Consider the following 19,105-nt stretch of genomic DNA (forward strand, 5'->3'; position numbering starts at 1 on the left):
GAAATTCAAATCCTGGCTTCATTTACAATTTAGATGTCTGATTTACATTCCTTTTTCAAAAACAGGGATATAGTTTAGATGTACCCTAATTCATCCACAGCTTTCCTAATGTGTGACACCTAGAATAGGATGCATCATTCCAACTGAGCCTGACTAACGATGGTTAGAATACAATTACTTTCCCAATCTTATAGATATTGCTTGTTAATGCACCTCAGAAATATCATCTTTTTTTCACAACTACATCACAATGACTCAATTTATGATCTACTATCACCTGCACATCCTTTTTAACAGTACTGCACCTAGCCTGATCTAGACAGTGCTTGATCCTGCAGTGAGGGCAGGGGACTGGACTCAGTGACCTCTTCAGGTCCTTTCCAGTTCTATATTTGTTACGTGTAGTTGTGCATTTCATTTTTTCCTTCTTATGGGACATCTGCACTTGTCTTTATTGAATTTCATCTTAATTGTTTCATACCAATTCCCCAATAAATCAAGAGTCATCATGAATGCTAATGGTGTCTCCAAAGTACCCATCTGCCCTGAACAGGGGCTGCTGGACTCAAGCAATCCTGGCTAGTGCTAATCGCTGCGCCTCTGCATTTTAAATTTAGTGAGAGTGGCTCTTACTACATATAAAATGCAGAGCCGCAGCGCTGATGGCTCTGGAGCTAGCACGAGCCAGAACTGCTCATTCCCGGTTGGAGTCGACTCCTGGAGCTACCCTCGCTGAGGTGCTGAATAGTGGTGCTTATCAACTAATTGTATAGTTGATACAAATTGTATCGACTATACGATTAGTAAGATAATTGCATTTTAACATCTTTCGGCTGTGTCTACATTGGCACCCCTTTCCGGAAAAGGGATGCTAATGAGACACTTCGGAATTGCAAATCCACGGGGGATTTAAATACCCCCCGCGGCATTTGCATTTACATGGCTGCCGCTTTTTTCCGGCTCGGGGTTTTTGCCGGAGAAAAGCGCCAGTGTAGGAATAAGGGATCTTCTGGAAAAGGGCTTATTTTCCGGAGAATCGCGTTTACACTGGCACTTTTCTCCGGCAAAAACCCCGAGCCGGAAAAAATGGCAGCCATGTAAATGCAAATGCCGCAGGGGATATTTAAATCCCCCGTGGATTTGCAATTCCGAAGTGTGTCATTAGCATCCCTTTTTCGGAAAGGGGTGCCAATGTAGACACAGCCTTCATGTTTACTACTTCTACTCTATTCATAAGGCCAGTAACCCTGTCACTGAAGAAAATTTATATTGGTTTGGTATGATTAATTATTGACAAATACTTCCTGGCTATTTCTTACTACACTACAATCCTTTATGTGCTTACAAACTGATAAATTTGTTCCAGTATCTTTACATATAGCCAAGTTAAGTTAATCGGACTCTAGTTAAAGAAGACACAGGTATTATCTTTAAAATAGGGAACAATGTTTGCTTCTTCTCATTCAATAGGAACTTACCCATCCTCAAGGATAACGGCTAATGTTTCTGAGATTGCTTCAGCTAGTTTCTTATGTAGCTTAAGACGAATTTAATCAAAAGCATTACTGATTTGTATAGATCTAAGGCAGCGATTCCCAACCATTTTAATACTGTGGACTGGCCAACCCCCTCTCAAACTTTTGGTGCACAGGTAACAGATTTGCATATTCATATGCAAATAATGAATACACAACTATGCAATTAAAATATTACTGGTCTGCCAAAAGCCCCGGCCCCCAGAGCTGCCACAACGAACTGGCTTCAGCTGCGGCAGCCACCTAGGCCCAGTGCGCTGAGGGTGCGGCGTGGACAGAGCACCCCCCACCCCAGAGCTCTGGGCAGCTAATGCGGCCCCAGGGCTGGGGACGGTGCGTGGACAGGGCCGGGCTGCGGGGGCAGACACAGCAGCCCCGCTCTGTGGCGCTCGCAAGCCCGTTTCCATGGGGGGGGCGGGGGGCGTCGGGCTCTTCCTGAGACCCAGCCCGCTCCAGTGTAGCGGCTACTGCCCCGCTCTCCAGCCCGGGAGCCCAGGCTTGCCCCGCCCCTGCAGCAGCCTCTCGCCCGGCGGCGCTGACAGGCACCCAGCCGCACGCGCTAGCCCCGCCCCCTGTGCTAGGCGCTGCGCGCAACAACGCCCGCTCCGCTCCCAGTCCGCCGCGCGCCAGCTCTCCTTGTCAATCCGTGTCTCGCCCCGCCCTCGCTTCCTCCGCCGGGCCGGGGGCAACTACACCCGGCAGCGCGCGCCCCCGTCCCCGGCCCGAGTTGGGAGAGTGAAAAAACTGAGGGCGCGCGCCCGGCTCAACGACCTTAGCTCCGCGCGCGCCTGCTCAGAGTCGCGTGCCCCGCCCCCTGCCGTGTAGCCCCGCCCGCGCGGGGAGGGTGGGAGCTGAGTGTCCCCTCAGGCCGGCAGGGCAGCGCTCGGAGGAGGCGCAGCGGCTGCGGCGCGGAGCCATGGCCGGGGAGGACGGAGCCGCCCCCGAGGCTGCGGGGCCCCCCGCGCACCCGGGTCCTGGCGGCCGCGGCTACGACGCCAAGTGCGTCTTCTGCAGGATCTGCCGCGGGGAGGAGCCGGGCACCGCGCTGCTGCCCTGCGAGGTGAGGGGCCGGGGCCAGCGCTGCCCTCTGCGCCTGGCCTCTGGGCGCGGCCTGGCAGCGGGGTGAGGAGCCGGCGGGGCGGCCGGGGCCAGCGCGGGGCTTGGCGGGTGTTGGCGTGAGCGGCGCCCTGCCCGGGGGACTCAGCGTGGGGCTGGAGAGACGCGGCTCGTGCAGCCTGGCGCACCCCGGCGTTGGGCTTCGCTAATGTGGGGTGGGCAGAGCGCGGGGGCAGCTGCCCACCCTGGAGTTGAGAGGTTTCTGGTAGGTCTGGGAAACAGCTCAGGGCCTCCCAAGGGAAGTGCAGGCGTCCCCCCTATTCATGGCACTTAAGCAAAAGCACTGCCGAAGTGGTTCTTTGCCCCGCAACATTTATGCCCCAAATAAATATGTTTGGAAAGTGCCACAAGACTGTTGTGGGACTGGTTCTCTTCAGTATCTTCATCAACAATGTAAGTGTTGGCATACATAGTGTGCTTAGCAAGTTTGCAGATGATACCAAGCTGGGAGAGGTTGCGGGTGCTTTGGAGGATAGGGTCATAATTCAAAATGATCTGGACGAACTAGAGAAATTGTCTCAGATAAATAGGATGAAGTTCGGTAAGGACAAATGCAAAATACTCCACTTTGGGAAGGAGTAATCAATTTCACACCTACAGAATGGGAAGTGACTGTCTAGAAAGGAGGAGGGTAGAAAGGGATCTAGGGGTTATAGTGGACCAGAAGCTTAGTATGAGTCAACAGTGTGATGCTGTTGCAAAAAAAGCAAATGTGATTCTGGGATGCATTAACAAGAGTGTAGTGAACAAAACATGAGAAGTCAAAACATGTCGGTGATTCCGGAAGTGCGCTAGCTGCTCTGCCGGGTGTACTGCGGGAAGGAGCATCAGCTCTCTGCACTGCATAGGAGGGGTGAGTCAGCCCTGGGGGAGGCGGGCGCGGGTTTCCTGGTGTGCGCGGGGGGGCGTCAGCCCCAGGGCAGGTGCATGCAGGGCTTCCCTGCGCCGGGGGGGAGGTTGGCCCCCTGGGGCAGGTGCGCGCAGGGCTTTCCTGCGCGGGGGTGGGGGGTCGGCCTTGGGGCAGGTGTGCGTGGGGCTTCCCTGCACCGTGGGGGGGGGATGGGCCCTGGGGCAGGTATGCGCCAATTTCCCTTGGGGGGGGGGGGAATCCTGGGAGAAGGCAGATGCAGGGGACTCTCTGCCTCCACTGTCACTCCACTCTCCGAACGCAGTCCCCACTCCCCTGTCCCCAGCTACAGAACACTGTCCCCACACCTTTCCCCACTCTCCGAATGCTGTCCCCACTTCTGTGTCCCCAGCCACAGAACTCTGTCCCTATTCCCGTCCCCACTCCCCGAACTCTGTCTCCACTGGCACCCTGTCCCCAGCTGCAGAAATCTGTCCCCACTGGCACTCTGTCCCCTGCGCTGAACCCTGTCCTCTGCCTCCCAGCCCCCTGTTCCCTCTCCCTTGCCCCCAGCCGCAGAACTCTGTCCCAACAAAATGTATAATTATAAATGTTTCTTTTTAGGTTTAAATAGCATGAATAAAAAACAGACCATTTATTTCATAACTATAAACTTGTGATTTTAATTTTATATATTGCATAATTTAAAAATAAACTGTTTATCAGAGTGTGTAAGTAAGGGCTGGGGATAGCAAGTGATGAACAGGAGGAGGATAGCGAGGGCAGGGCTTCAAGGAAGGGGCGGGGCTTCAAGGATCTTCACCTGTTCTGAGATTTAAAAAGTGATCTTGGGTGTGAAAAGGTTGGAAACCACTCATCTTGTAGGTGCTTGGTCCTGCCGTCAGAGCAGGGGATTAGACTCAATGACCTCAGAGGTCCCTTCCAGTTCTAGTGTTCTATGATTTCCTTATTATTATTGAACAGTAAAATGCAATTAGAGATGTGAAATCTGTGCCTCTCAGTAGTTCATCAAACATACTTTTTTTTTAAACTAGATAATGGGTTTGTGCAGGAGGAGGTATCTTCATTTGCTGCCTATTAGTGACTTACAGCTAGGAACAAGATTTAAATTGCTTTAATTTAAATCATTCTACCCTGCCCTGCTCATCAGACAGTGGGGGGTGGGATAGAGTCCAACAATAGAGCTAAAATGTGTATTTGAATTAAAATATGCCTTGTTTATTATTTCACCTAATCTGTTGGGGAAATGTAATTTTCAAATGTCAGTAAATCACAGGATGTTAGTTTTATTCACAATCCTTGAAGTAGATTAAACATGATGGTGGTACCGGACTAATAAAAATTCGTAAGTTTAGGCTCTGAGCCTGCATGGGGCTTTGTGAAAACACTGGAGAAATGCAGTCAGAATTTCTCACTGTTCTGAGCTGTGACCTTACAGAATGTTGGGGAGGTCTAGCTGGGAAGTGGATGATGTATCTGTTCACAGGCATTCTAGCTTTTTGTGCATTAATTCCAATATACAATTGTATATCACAGAGAGCCTCTAAGATGCTACAGGACTACTCATTTTTAAAGTTGCAGACAAGCACAATTACCCCTCTGAGACTAACGAAAAAGCTTTCATGGGCAAAACCCACTTCTTCAGATGAGCTTGAGTGGAGGAAAAAAAAAGGGGTGGTGGTGTGACGGCGCGTTGGGGGTTCCCCGTCTCCTTCACCCCGAAATGGCACAAACAGACTGCACCAGCCAGTGGAATTGAGGGTGGTTTATTGCTCCTCCAGCACAGCGCAGCACAGATGTAATCTGGTTACAGGAACTGGGGCTAAGAGGCCTCAGTGCCCCCCCCTTTGAGATAGGGGAGTCCCAGCCCCCTCCCCAGCTCCTTATACCCTGCCTTCCAGCGAGGAACTAACTAACCCTCGTCCAGCCCTGCCCCCCAAGCCAGGGCAGCATTCCACCTTCCTTTGTTCCTCTCCATGGGGGATGTCTGGCCACTGGTTCAACAAGTTTGGCCTTACCTCTGCCTAGTGAGGCTTTCCCTGCTGGGTCTTGCTCCAGACAGCAGGGGTCACCACATCCCAGCAAGTACCCCCACTACGTCACAGGTGGACTCTCGGTAGGGATGATAGATAGCATGCAGTTGAATAGACGTGTAACCTCATAAAATCTATTCAATAGTCCCCAGGAGCGGGACTGGGAGCCAGCACGTGCTCCCAGCCCCACTCCTGGCGAGCATCCTTATAACCTATTATTAGAGGCAGCGGTGGCAGGCAGGAGCTGGTCCATGAGGGGAGCCAGTTTAAAAGCTAGCTCCCCCCGCACACCAGCTTCTGCCTGCTGCCCTGTGCTGCTGCCTCTGATCTAGAGGCAGCAGCATGGGGGCAGCAGCAGCCCCTGTCTGTGGGGTGCCTGAGCTCCCTGTGGACAGAGGCTGCTCTGCAGCAGCAGCCCCTGTCTGTGGGAGGTCCACGGGGAGCTCAGACCCCGTGGACAGGGGCTGTTGTTGCAGAGCAGTCTCTGTTTGCAGCGAGCTCGGGCCTGCCACGGAGAGAGGCTGTTCCGAGGCAGCCTCCCCCCTACCCTGCTGCCTTTGATAAAAACCAGCTTCCCATGGGCACTGGTTCCTGCTTTCCTCCCCTCCCCCCACAGTCTCTCTTACAGAGGAAGCAAGGGGAGAAATGTGTGTAGTTGGCAGGATTAACCAATAAGACCAGTCTTATTGGTTAATTGTGTACTCATCGACATACTGACATCCCTAATTCTCAGAATTTGTAACAGGAAAAGAAGGGAAAGGAAAAATAAGGTTACCTGTTAATTGTAGTGCTCATGCTAATGAGGCTAATTGAGTGGTCTGGAAGTGTCCCCTATTTAGCTTTAGGTGTCCATGAAGTGTTAAATGTAAAGAAAGCTAGTTTTATAATGGGCGGTCCTGTTAAGGAGTTTGTTCAGACCAAGGGAAATACTATCAGATTTGAATATGAAGGTCGTCAGTTCTGCACTTTCTCTCTGTAGTTAGCTTGTGCAATTCTTTTGTAGAAGAATGGCTACCTTGAAATCCATGATTGAGTGCACAAGGTGGTTTAAAATGTTCCCCTACAGGTTTGTGTGTTACCATTTCTGGTATCTGATTTGTGTATCCATTTATCTTGTGTCATAGAGATAAATTCTTGTGAAGCTAATTCCATAATTGATAGAACTACAATGTCTTTAATGACCGTAGAGTGCTCGACTGTGGGAATACTACTTCAGTTCCAGCAAAAGTAATGTTAAATTATCTGTTTTCTAATGTGTTAATCTGTTATTAAAATTAATATGTTGGTATTGTTTCATTAGTCTGAAGGCCTAGTCTGTTTTAGAGATATCAAACCGGGAGCCCCACACCATTATCTAGTAGTGCCGATAGAGCATATGGGAAACTGCAAGACTCTAAAGAAAGAGCACATACCTCTAGGTAAGACTAACTATGGCTGTTGCATGTATCAAAAGAAAACATTTGTGGATTAAAAATGCAGCGCGGCAGTGAGCAGGGGTGTGTTTGTGCTGAGACCCAGGAACAGGGATTCAGCCAGTGTCCTCTCCTGCCTGCTTCCTTTTAAAAATGCAAAGCAGCGGGGGAAGGGGAGGAGGAGGAGGAGAAGGAAGGGGTTGTGCTGAGACCTGGTGTCAGCCAGGAGCAAGCCCTGAAACTGCCCTTCTTTGTCTAGTGATAGAAATGTAGCCGTGTTAGTCTGGGGTAGCTGAAGCAAAATGCAGGACAATTAAAATTGTGTTCATTTATGTAATTGTATCCTTTGGTATATATGGTTGTGACTATTTTCTTCCACTATTTGATCTGAGGAAGTGGGTCTGGCCCACGAAAGCTCATCATCTAATAAACCATCTTGTTAGTCTTTAAAGTGCTACATTGTCCTGCATTTTGCTTCTTTGTCTACTAATTGAATAGTCTATTTTAATTCCATCAACTACTCCATTAGCCAATTAACTGCTACTTAACATTCCTAATACCAACCTGAAGGATACACTGTATCCATATACTTACTCAATTATATGACATCACATACATCTTCAGTTCTTCATTTTAAAATGTTTAATGTTAGAAAATAGTGAATAATTTCCTTCTTATTTATGAGATACCTTTTACTTCTGATTTGTTGAACTTTATTTTGAAGGAACTTGAAATTCAATAAAAATATACAATCATTTAAAGTTGATTTAGTTAACTAAAACTTAATTGTGCTGAATTAAAAAATAAGCCTTTCACAACAGACTTTGCATTTAGAATGGATTTCTTAAACAAAAGACAGATTATCTGTAGTTAGTGCAATGAGCTGATTGGCACTGGTCATCATATCCTTCAGGATTTTATAGTAGAATGTCTTGTCCTTTCACAGCCCTAGTATTTATTCATACTTTGGAAGAAAATATGCTTTTCTGCTTCTTTCAATTTCATATTGGTGTCTCAACTCTGAATACACTAGTCCTTCAGTTGTACAAATTGAATGACTTGAAATGTAGAAAATATTTTCTCTGCACTGTGAAGAGGCAAATGCTGTCAAATGCTGGGTTAAAAATTCTTCAAACCTTGGTTAGCCAGTGACTGCCATTTCAGTGGTTTGATTTTTCTTTAAAATTTTGGCAGCAAATGTACTACTTGAATATTTATTTAAATTATTTTAATGATAGTGAGTTTAGGTTAAGACTTTAACATAGGTTGTCACACTTCAAATTTAATTTTAAAAGGTTTATTAAAATTAAATACAGAGTCTGATTTTTAAATTTAAAAAGTCTTTTTTGTTGTTTTATAAAGAGATCATTGTTTTACCTCTGTCTTAGTTTGCTAGATATTCCCTGTTTATGCCGGGAATTTGACTAGCATAGCTATAGCAGAATAGTTATACTAGCATAGCCACAACAGAATAATTATAAATCCTTTGTGTGATTACTCTGATTTGTGATAATTCTACCACAGCTCTGTCAGTCATTTTGCCTGTGTATACAAACCCTTAGATCCAAGCATATAGATATTTCTTCTTGTCTGAAATTGAGAATTTAATTTAAATTGATTGAGAATCTTTGATAGTGCTTTTCATAAATCCTTCCCCTCCCCCTTGAGAAATGGAGAGAAAAAATAAGTACAGGCAGTCCCCGGGTTACGTACAAGATAGGGACTGTAGGTTTGTTCTTAAGTTGAATCTGTATGTAAGTCGGAACTGGCGTCCAGATTCAGCCGCTGCTGAAACTGATCAGTTTCAACAGCGGCTGAATCTGGACGCCAGTTCTGACTTACATACAGATTCAACTTAAGAACCCCAGGCATCCCCAAGTCAGCTGCTGCTGAAACTGATCAGCGGCTGATTCCAGGAAGCCCGGGGCAGGGGCTTCCTGTAGTCAGCCACTGGTCAGTTTCAGCAGCGGCTGACTTGGGGACGCCTGGGGCAGAGCAGCTGGGGTGCTGCTGGGTTGGTCCAGTAGCGCCGCCACTCCTCGGCGCTACTGGACCAACCCAGCAGCACCCAAGCTGCTCTGCCCCAGGCGTCCTGATTCAGCCGCTGCTGAAACTGACTAGCAGTGGCTGAATCAGGACGCCTGGGGTAGAGCAGCTGGGGTGCTGCCGGGTTGGTCCAGTAGCGCCCAGAGCGGCGCTACGGGACCAACCGGCATCGCCCCAGCTGCTGTACCACCGGTGTCCGGAGCAAAGCCGCGGAGCACGGGGGCAGCGGGACAGCCCATACGCGCTGTGGCTGTCCTGCTGCCCTCGGGCTCCATGGCTTTGCTCTGCTTTGCTCCCCGTCCCCCTGGTCTGCAGACCAGGGGGACGGGGAGCAAAGCAGAGCAAAGCCGCGGAGCACGCGGGCAGCCCTGTCCGCTGCCCGTGTGTTCCGCCGCTTTGCTTCCTCTCCCTGGTCTGCTGGAGACCAGGGAGAGGGAGGGCCCCGTTCGTAACTGCGGATCCGCCGTAATTCGGATCTGCATAACTCGGGGACTGCCTGTATGTGGAAAGGTATTTTATTACTAGCTTTTTTTACCCATGCTGAATTGGGTTATTGTTTATTAATGGTGTTGGAAAGATTGTTATTTCTAAAAGTAGGTTCAGTTTCAGTGAGAACAGATTCAATTTTTGGTTTTAAAGATGTGTAGCATTCATAAAATGTCAAAGATTTTTGTGGTTTAAAAAAACAAACAAACAGTGGCTATTCTCCATGACTTCCATATTCTGCAAGAAATGTGTACATTAAGCATCAAAAAGAGACTATGAAACATTTATCCTTGGTCATGTGAACATTAATTTTTGACCTGAGAATCTTTCATTCAACCTCTTAAACTTCAAAAAAGCTTTTAAAAACCCAATAATTTAAAAAATAAACTTGAAATAATTCTGTATTAAATGTCCGAGTCCTTGTTTTATTTTAGCATTTTTTTCTTAACATCCTAGCAACAGTGCTACTCAACCAGTGAGAGTACTTGTGTAGGCTGGTCACCAGTGGCAGCTGTCATTCTTACTAACACACGTTATCCTGCTTAGTGCTGGATTAGCTAACACAGATAAAAATACCTTTGTCCTGTCTGCTGCTACCACCACTGTAACTACATCAGTGACAGGTTTTAAGAAAAATGCTGGGCCCTAAAGATTGAAGTTCTGTATCTATCTACAAAGCAGGTATATCACAGGGAGCAACTGAACTTCTGATGCAATGATATTCATCAGCATTGGCCTGAAACTCTTAAGGGTGAGGTGATACGTTTTTGGCTGATGCCAAAATCTGGATATAAGTTTTTGATGTGACAATTTGACTACTAAAGGGGTCCCATGTCTAACAATCTGCACTAGATTCAAATTAGAAAGGGAAAACATTTGTACTTTATTATCAGTCTTGTGAACTTTCCAATTATCCCTGCTCCTAAATTGTTATACATTTTAAAATAATACTTTATGAAACACTTCTTATAGACTGAAAGAGTTTGGGGGCTGTTATAGCGAAGTACAGATTTTTTAGATTACTCATTTAGAGGCATTTAGTGCATTATATTTTGAATTCAAATTCAATTTAACTTATTTTCTACTTAGTGGAGAAAATGATGGACGCTGGAAAGAAAACCCTTCAGCAAAATAATTTTACTGACTCCAATGATGTAAGGTACATAACTTGCTTTCTGGATATATCTAATATACTATTGACTTTTTTTGACAACAGTACTTGACAGATAATGGTAGCAGGGTGGACTTGGGAGTTGATGAGGATTTGAAATACAGCATAAGCTATCTGGTGGAATATGCACACATGGGACCGTAAACTATATTTCCACTCATACATATCTAGTGCAAAGTTAATTTGGTTTGAATATGTGGTAAAATGTATCATGATTCTATATGAAATTAGCTTTATGTTTGTTTTCTAGAAAATGTTGAATGTAACTACAGTAAACTTCCGATAATCCGGCACCTTTAGGACCCAGGGGGTGCCGGATTATCAGATTTGCCGGACTATCGGAAGGGGGGGGCTATGAGGGGTATGGGAAATGGGGGGGGGGGAAATGCCGCCCCAGACCCCTCATAGCCCCCCCTTCCGATAGTCCGGCTCTGCCCCAGGTGTCCCTGATTCAGCCGCTGCTGGTCAGTTTCAGCAGTGGCTGAATCGGGGACGCCTGCAGCAGAGCAGCTGGAGTGCTGCCTGGTTCGTCTGGTAGCGCCAACCCTTGGCGCGGTGAGACCAACCCGGCAGCACCCCAGCTGCTCTTGGGGACGCCTGGGGCAGAGCAGCTGGGGTGCTGCCGGGTTGGTCCCGCAAGGCCACTCCTCAGCGCTACTGGACCAACCCGGCAGCACCCCAACTGCTCTGCCCCAGGTGTCCCCAAGTCAGCCGCTGCTGATACTGATCAGTGGCTGACTCCAGGAAGCCCGAGGCAGAGTTGCTCTGCCCCCAGCTTCCTGGAGTCAGCCGCTGGTCAGTTTCAACAGCGACTGAATCCAGATGCCTGGGACAACTTGGCAGCGCCCCAGCTGCTCTGGTGTGGTAGCGCCAACCCTTGGCGCTGCGAGACCAACCCGGCAGCACCCCAGCTGTTCTGTCCCAGGTGTCCCCAAGTCAGCCGCTGCTGAAACTGATCAGGGGCTGATTCCAGGAAGCCCGGGGCAGAGCATCTCTGCCTCAGGCTTCCTGGAATCAGCCCCTGATCAGTTTCAGCAGCGGCTAAATTGGGGACAGCTGGGGTGCTGCCAGGTTGGGTCCTGCAGCCCCGAGGGACAGCGCTATGGGACCAACCCGGAAGCACTCCAGCTGCTCTGCCCTAGGTGTCCCCGATTCAGCCACTGGTCAGTTTTAGCACTTCCGGATTACTGTAAATGATGCTGCAATTTGAAGTTTTATGATCAAGTATGGGGGAAATTTTTAAACTATTCAAGACTACCATGCTAGTACCATGCTTTAGGGTCCAAAGTAGAGATGAACTTCTGGTCCCTATCTGTATGTAACCCTGGGCCTGTGTTTGAGATGAGTTTGAATGTAGCTGAGTGCACGCTAATCTCAAATGCTGTTTGTAAGAATTCTGTTTAAAGAGTTGGGCCCTGGCTGTGCAGGCAAGTAAAACTGTTTTTCAAATAATCGCATTTAGAGGCATTTAAAATATGGTTTAATACCATATTTATGAATTATGGGTCTGAACCATGTTTCCCAGAATAGATAGTAACATGTTTCTGTGTCTGAAGAAATTGAAGGGGACCTTTCAACTGGAAGACAGCTTACTTCTGCTCTTTGATTGCTAGATGTGATGGATTATAATCTTTTTTTTCTTAATAGGAAAATATACTTATATGCCAACATAAAGTGAGGAATAAGCCCTTCAGCTGAGATACTATCTTGACAGCCTGAGTGAAGGAAGGGGAATTAATGTTCCTGTACATGCCCTTGGCTTAAAAAAAATAAGAATACAGGCAGTCCCCGGGTTACATACAAGTTAGGGACTGTAGGTTTGTTCTTAAGTTGAATTTGTATGTAAGTCGGAACTGGTAGGGGAAACTCTAGCCAAACATTTCTCCAGAGCTCAGTTTTATTCTCCCACACCTCACTTCCCTCAGTCCTTTATTCTCAAGCTGAGGTGTCAGCTGAGAAAAGCCGCTCCGTGTCTCCCTAGTCTGCTGGGGGAGGGGTGCTAGCTTCGCGTCTCCCTGGTCTGCTGGGGGGAAGCAGCTAGTGCGGGGTTGCCTCACCCCGTTTGTAAGTAGGGATCCGATGTAAGTCGGATCCATGTAACCCAGGGACTGCCTGTACCCCATAACCTGTATTGTAGCTTCTGTCATTTCAATTTTATGACTTTGGGACTGGGGGGAAACAGTGAAAATTTAAAAAATAATTATTTAGTCATCTAAATATATATGTTTGTTGCTAGATCTGTGAAGTAATTCAGGTACTCTAGAATCAAAGCTACAGTTCAAAACAGTCAACGCTTTACATAGCTTTAAAATGTTCTCGCTTCACTCAGTCTGAATTAATTAAGTTGATGTTTTTCCCACTTCCCTTATATTTCTCAAGGATGGGATTCCACTGGCCTCCATTTTGCTCAATATCCCACTTACATCTTCATGTCCTGGCCCCAGCCAGTCAGCTGGGATTCTTGTCCAGGATGATATACAGAATCAATTCCTACTGGTTTATCACGGTAAGTACAGCATAGCTGGTTTAATAGATTTCTGATTACAAACATAGAATGTGAATGCTTTCAAATGGTTTGAAATAGTGAACTGCTTGGGCCTAATTTGAAAGCCTTAACCAAATCTAATGGGCCTCATAGCCAACCCAAGGCTCAGAATGTCAAGTTTTTTTAGACCCAGCCCAAAATGATTCCAGTGCTTTCCCCTGAACCTTGAATTATAGCCACTCCCTTGTCCTTGGTGCTGATCTTGAACAGCACTGCTTTTCTCCCTACATTTGCAGTCTGTCTTTGGCCTGCTTCTGCCCATGAAGTCAGAGCAGTTGCTGTTCTGTTTAGTGAGTTTGTCAACAAGTGATAGAACTTCCCACTACTCATCGTACATAGCACAGGAAAGTGTCAGTAGGGAGCAAGAGCAGGGCGTGGAGCTGTTGGTGCACTGACCCCAGGGTAGACAGAGATGATGAGAGCCTACTCATCACAAACCTGACATGTCTGGACTGTTTTTAGATGTAATCTGGTACTTGTAGTCAGGTCCCACTGTGCTCAGGTCAGGTTAGACTCATAGACTTTAAGACCAGAAGAGACCTTGTGATTTTCTGATCTGACTTGCACATTGCAGGTTACAGAATCTCATCCAGTCTTGTAATAAACCCATATTCTCCGGATGAGTTACTGAATTCCTCAAATAATGATTAAAAAACTACAAGTTATGGAGAATCCACCATTTACTCTAATTTAATCTGCACGTGGCCTGTGTCCTGTGCTCAGAGGAAGGCTTATAAGGTTCTAGTTTGAAATGTATAATACTATGCAAAAATATTCAGTTGTCTATTTGAACAATTATTTTGATAAAGACACTTGTATAATTTTTAATTCAGGATTGTTTGTACTTTCCTTGAGTAAGTGTGAAGGTAAAACTTTGTGGCTACATCTACACTGGCATGATTTTGCACAAGAACTCTTTTGTGGAAGAGTTCTTGTGCAAAAACTCTTCCAGAAGAGAGCATCTACACTGGCATGTGCCTTTGCGCAAGAGATGTGCTTTTGCGCAAGAGCATCCTTGCCAGTGTAGACGCGCTCTTGCGCAAGAAAGCTCTGATGGCCATTTTAACCATAGGGCTTTCTTGCACAAGAAATTCATGTTGCCTGTCTACACTGGCCTCTTGCGCAAGAACAGTTGCGCAAGAGGGCTTATTGCTGAGCGGGAGCATCATAGTTCTTGCGCAAGAAGCACTGATTTCATACATTAGAACGTCACTGTTCTTGCTCAAGAACTCGCGGCCAGTGTAGACAGGCAAGATCACGCCAATGTAGGCACAAGCAGTGTATTTAACTTTGATCTCAAGAAGCAAAATATGAGTGGTATATACTGTTGTGTAGTTTTAGATACAATATATGGCTTATATTAAAAATGCAGACTTAGAAACAACAAAAATACTTGGGAGCAAAAGGTACCCTAAGGGCACATCTACATAGCAGGGCTAAAGCCAAAATAAGATACCCAATTTGAGCTACGTCAATTGCGTACCTTAAGTCGAAATAACTTATTTCGGCTTTTGGCACTGTCTACACAGCAGGAAGTCCGAGGTAGAGCACTCTTCCTCTGACTTCCCTTACTTCTCATAAAATGAGGGTTACATGAGTCAGAGTAAGAAGTCCTCCAGCTCGGCATTATTTTGACATTGTCGAAATAACTGCTTGTAGTATAGATGTGGATTATGTTATTTTGGAATAACTAATGTTATTCCAAAATAACACTGCTATGTAGACTTAGCCTAAGAGATTGTTAATGGAATTTATAGCATTTCATCAATTCAATCCATCTTAGGTGAAAAGTTACTGCCAAGTGATGACTGCTGTTCAGTAGCTTGTGTGCTCTTTTGCTAGTCTCAGTCCAATCCTTGTGGACAAATGTTCACTTAACAAAAAACATTTTCTCTTGGCCTTAAATAATACTTTTGCTGCAGATCTCCACTGAGAGGAGCACAACAGCAGAATTGGCATGCAGACTAAATAATTAACTTCTCAAGATTAGTGATCTTTTAAGGGATGAGGAAGGCTTCCAGGCAGCGGAACAAACAGAAAAAAACCCTCTTCTTTCAGTACAGCAGCATTATCCTGTTAAGTGAGACAGACCCTGGGCATCAGTGCAAGAAAAGTCCCTACCTTGTCATTGGCTTAAGGGGGTGTTGCTAGAACATGGAATCTCTAAAGGTGAATAAAATGCCAAGAGAAGGCCCGTTTGGCATCTCAGAAAACTTAAACAAAAATTGTAAAGATAAATACAAATAACGGAACGTACTTTAATTTTGAATTATTGTAATATAGCTTGAATATGACATGCTTGATTTTTGGAAGAATGGAAATCAAGTTTCAGAACTGTATTAAACTGAAGAACTCACAATTAAATTAGCTGACTTCATTAGCAAAGAATTGTAAGGCAATATAACCTTGTTCATTTGTCCTCATCTGGTGAGGTTGGAAACATGCTATAGGTCTGGTATCCCACAACAGTTAGCATGTACATTAATTACTTGAAAGCTAATATGGAATCACTTAAGATGCTTTCATTTTAGGCTCCAGTACCTAGTGGGTTCCATTAAGACATCAGACACGTGTTCAAATGGAAAGGAGTTTAATAGAACTGGCAGAAAAGGTCAGCATTCATAGTAGGGATGTTAAATTTAGATTAATCACCTAATCAAATAGTTGATGGATTTTTTTCATTGACTACTTGATTAGTTGATAAGGGGGGCGCTTACTATCCTGCCTCGCCTCTGCCTTTGAAATGCACAAGAGCTGCCGGCGGCTTTTGTATATTTCAAGGAGAGAGACACCGGTTCCTGTTGCCTTTCTCCCTTTGAAATGCACAGGAGCCGCCCGTGGCCCTTGCATATTTCAGAGGGAATGAAGCAGTGGGGATTGAAGTGCAGGCAGCTCTTGTACATTTCAAAGGGAGAGAAGCAGCAGTTGACTTCCCACTTGACTACCGGATAAGCATTTGCTTATCGGGTAGTCAAGTGGGAAGTCAACTGCTGCTTCTCTCCCTTGTACATTTCAAAGAGCCGCCTGCACTTTATTTAGCATTTGCTTATCGGGTAGTAGTTGACTAGTCACTTACATCCCTAATTCATAGGAACCATCCAAAAGTTGGTTAGCTAGTGTGCCCAATTTTATTCCATTTCTCTGCTAAAGGAGTTTGGGTATCCCTACAAATCCTTTAGTCAGTTCCACATTGTCTTACTTGGGGGGGACCCTCCACATTCTTACATGTTGAAGAGTCACCAGTAGGCTGCCTTGTCATTGCTTCCCCAGATATCAAAGTATGAAATGAGCAGCAGTGCCAGTTCTTTGTGCCCCAGCTTTCATAATTCAGCTTCTTTCCAAGCATACTTCTCCTTTTAGGTTCACAAAACACTCCTGCCTGGGTAACCCATGCTGGACCAGCCATCATCCCAGTTGTTTCAAAATGTTCTCCTTTTTCTGCTGACCTACTAATCCTCCAGTGGTGGAGGGGAAAAAATTAGTGAAGATGTTGCTTAGGCAGATTTAACTTCTGGTATACACCCTGACTATGTGAAGTGAGAAGCTCTTGCAGTTCTGCTTAATGTATCTGGTACATATTCACCCTAAACTAAATGTGTTGCTTTCAATGGAATATTCTGGACTTACAGAAGATCAGTTATTAAACTGGAGGTCCTTCCACTATAGGGTTAAATTAATACATTGTTGCTTTTTTTCCCCTGAAGGCTGAACAGCTGATTGAACGACTTCAGACTGCAAGTGCTGCCAGTTGAAAGCACATTGCCTAGTCTTGGATCACAAATCAACTTCGATTTTGATCTTTGAACTCTAAGATTGTATTGTTCAATGCAACTATTTGTGAGGTTTAAAAAGGACAAGCTTGATTTGATTGCCTGTTCCTTCAGAGCAAGAAACTTTTGATAGTCAATCTCATTATTAATGTATGTGTACTCAAGTGTTCTGATAAGATGCAAAATATTTGAGTGGAAAATAGAATAATATATAACATACTAGTTCTAGTGAAACACAGTATAAACAGTAATGATTTGAATGTATTAAAACTGTGTAAATTTTCAACAGTAACTGTTAATGGTATGTATGCTGAACCAAGTTGAATGCTCAAAACTGGAATCTAGCTTTTTTATATTAAAAACATTGAGGAAATGCAATAGTGTTTAAAATGGACAGGCTTCCTTTAGTATCTGCTGGAGTCATGCTGGTGATGTTCTGTTTTAAGTAGGTACAGTGCTAAAGGGAGACATCATTGGGGGTTTTTTTTTTTTTGGTGCTAAACCATTTAAAAACATCATTGCATCTTGCAAGATAATGGTCTGCAGCATGTGCTAAATATAACACATTGTGCCCAGAATAGTTTACAATGTAGAATTTAGTTTAAATGTGTGGGAATGTTTATATATTGGCTTGGATTAAGATTATTGCTTGTCTTGAATATTAATACTGTAATTTAACTCTACGTTTAAAAATTGTAAGGTATTTGGATTGAATTAACACACTTGCCTTTGGGTATTAAATGTAACCTAAAAGCTAGATTAAGGACTTGTCTACACAGTATGTTACAGCACTAGAAGAGCGGGGTGTAAATTCTAGTGTACATTACTCAATTGCATACTAAATGGCCTTTGTGGATCCTGCAGACACTCTCTAAACAGTAATACATTAACTCACATTAAGGAATTTTTAGTGCATGCCACTGCGGCCCACATGGGCCAGTTAGTGTGCAACATGCTAGCATGCACTAGAATTCTACATCTTTCTTGTGTAGACAAGTCCTAACAATATATGATTCTACTGAATGTCACTTGTAGTATTTACTTATGCCATGGGTGAATGCGACTCCTATATATTTGTCACAAGATAAATTGTTCAGTGATGGTGAGCTTTATTATTTTTTAGCTCATCACACATAACTACCATATAATCTGATATATTTTAGCATATCTGGGATTCAGGAAAAAAACAAAACAGGAGGTGTTTAGTTTCTGCAATGCTAACAGCCTAGGTGGTGGTTATCCACTGCATTTACAGGTTTATCTGAGAAATCTTGCAGTGCTTTCCACGGATCCTGTTGCCTTAGTGATGCAGCATATTGTAATATTTATTTATGTAACACCTTACTTGTATATAGTACTTGAAGTATTAAAATTTACTGACCAAACAACAACATTCCCTGCCATGAGGAGCTTAATTCTATCTTTTTTTCTGAGACATTACACTTAGCCTGTGTCTGCAGCTGGAGCTGAACATGTGGTTCCTGGACTGTGTAGACATACCTGACCTAGCTTGCCTTAAAATATCATGCTATAAATAGCAGTGTATTTTAGGACAGTGTTTCTGAAAGTGTACTATGGAAACAGTTTCAGAAACACTTTAACTGGCTGCCCCGGTTTTTTTATGTACAGGCACCGCGGCCACAGAACCTAGCCACTCCCATTGGCTCCGTTTTGTCCTTTGCAGCCAAGGGGAGACGCAGAAAGCCACAGAAAGGGTGTGTCTAGACTACATGCCTCCTTCGACGGAGGCATGTAGATTAGCCAGATCGGAAGAGGGAAATGAAGCCGCGATTAAAATAATCGCGGCTTCATTTAAATTTAAATGGCTGCCCCGATCTGCCGATCAGCTGTTTGTCGGCAGATCGGGGCAGTCTGGACGCGACGCGCCGACAAAGAAGCCTTTCTTCATCGGCACAGGTAAGCCTCGTGAAACCAGGTTTACCTGTGCCGATGAAGAAAGGCTTCTTTTGTCGGCGCATCGCGTCCAGACTGCCCCGATCTGCCGACAAACAGCTGATCGGCAGATCGGGGCAGCCATTTAAATTTAAATGAAGCCGCGATTATTTTAATCGCGGCTTCATTTCCCTCTTCCGATCTGGCTAATCTACATGCCTCCGTCGAAG

At 45.2% G+C, this 19,105-nt stretch overlaps 1 protein-coding gene across 2 annotated transcripts; it reads left to right on the forward strand.

Annotated features, from left to right (window-relative positions):
• The first annotated feature begins 2,225 nt into the window (after window positions 1–2,225).
• On the forward strand, window positions 2,226–18,373 carry HINT3 (histidine triad nucleotide binding protein 3). 2 transcript variants are annotated; one of them, XM_075924113.2, is made up of 5 exons: window positions 2,226–2,595; window positions 6,853–6,970; window positions 10,586–10,650; window positions 13,047–13,173; window positions 16,917–16,930. In XM_075924113.2, the coding sequence occupies exons 1-5, from the start codon at window positions 2,452–2,454 to the stop codon at window positions 16,919–16,921; spliced, it is 459 nt and encodes a 152-aa protein (XP_075780228.1). In that variant the 5' UTR covers window positions 2,226–2,451; the 3' UTR covers window positions 16,922–16,930. The 2 variants fall into 2 exon arrangements, with proteins under 2 accessions (XP_075780228.1, XP_075780227.1); XM_075924112.2 differs by having other exon boundaries at window positions 2,251–2,595; window positions 10,586–10,655; window positions 16,917–18,373.
• The last annotated feature ends 732 nt before the right edge of the window (window positions 18,374–19,105 follow it).

Source organism: Pelodiscus sinensis, chromosome 3, assembly GCF_052426305.1.
Source record: "Pelodiscus sinensis isolate ZL-2025 chromosome 3, ASM5242630v1, whole genome shotgun sequence".
In the NCBI taxonomy this organism is placed as follows: Eukaryota; Metazoa; Chordata; order Testudines; family Trionychidae; genus Pelodiscus; species Pelodiscus sinensis.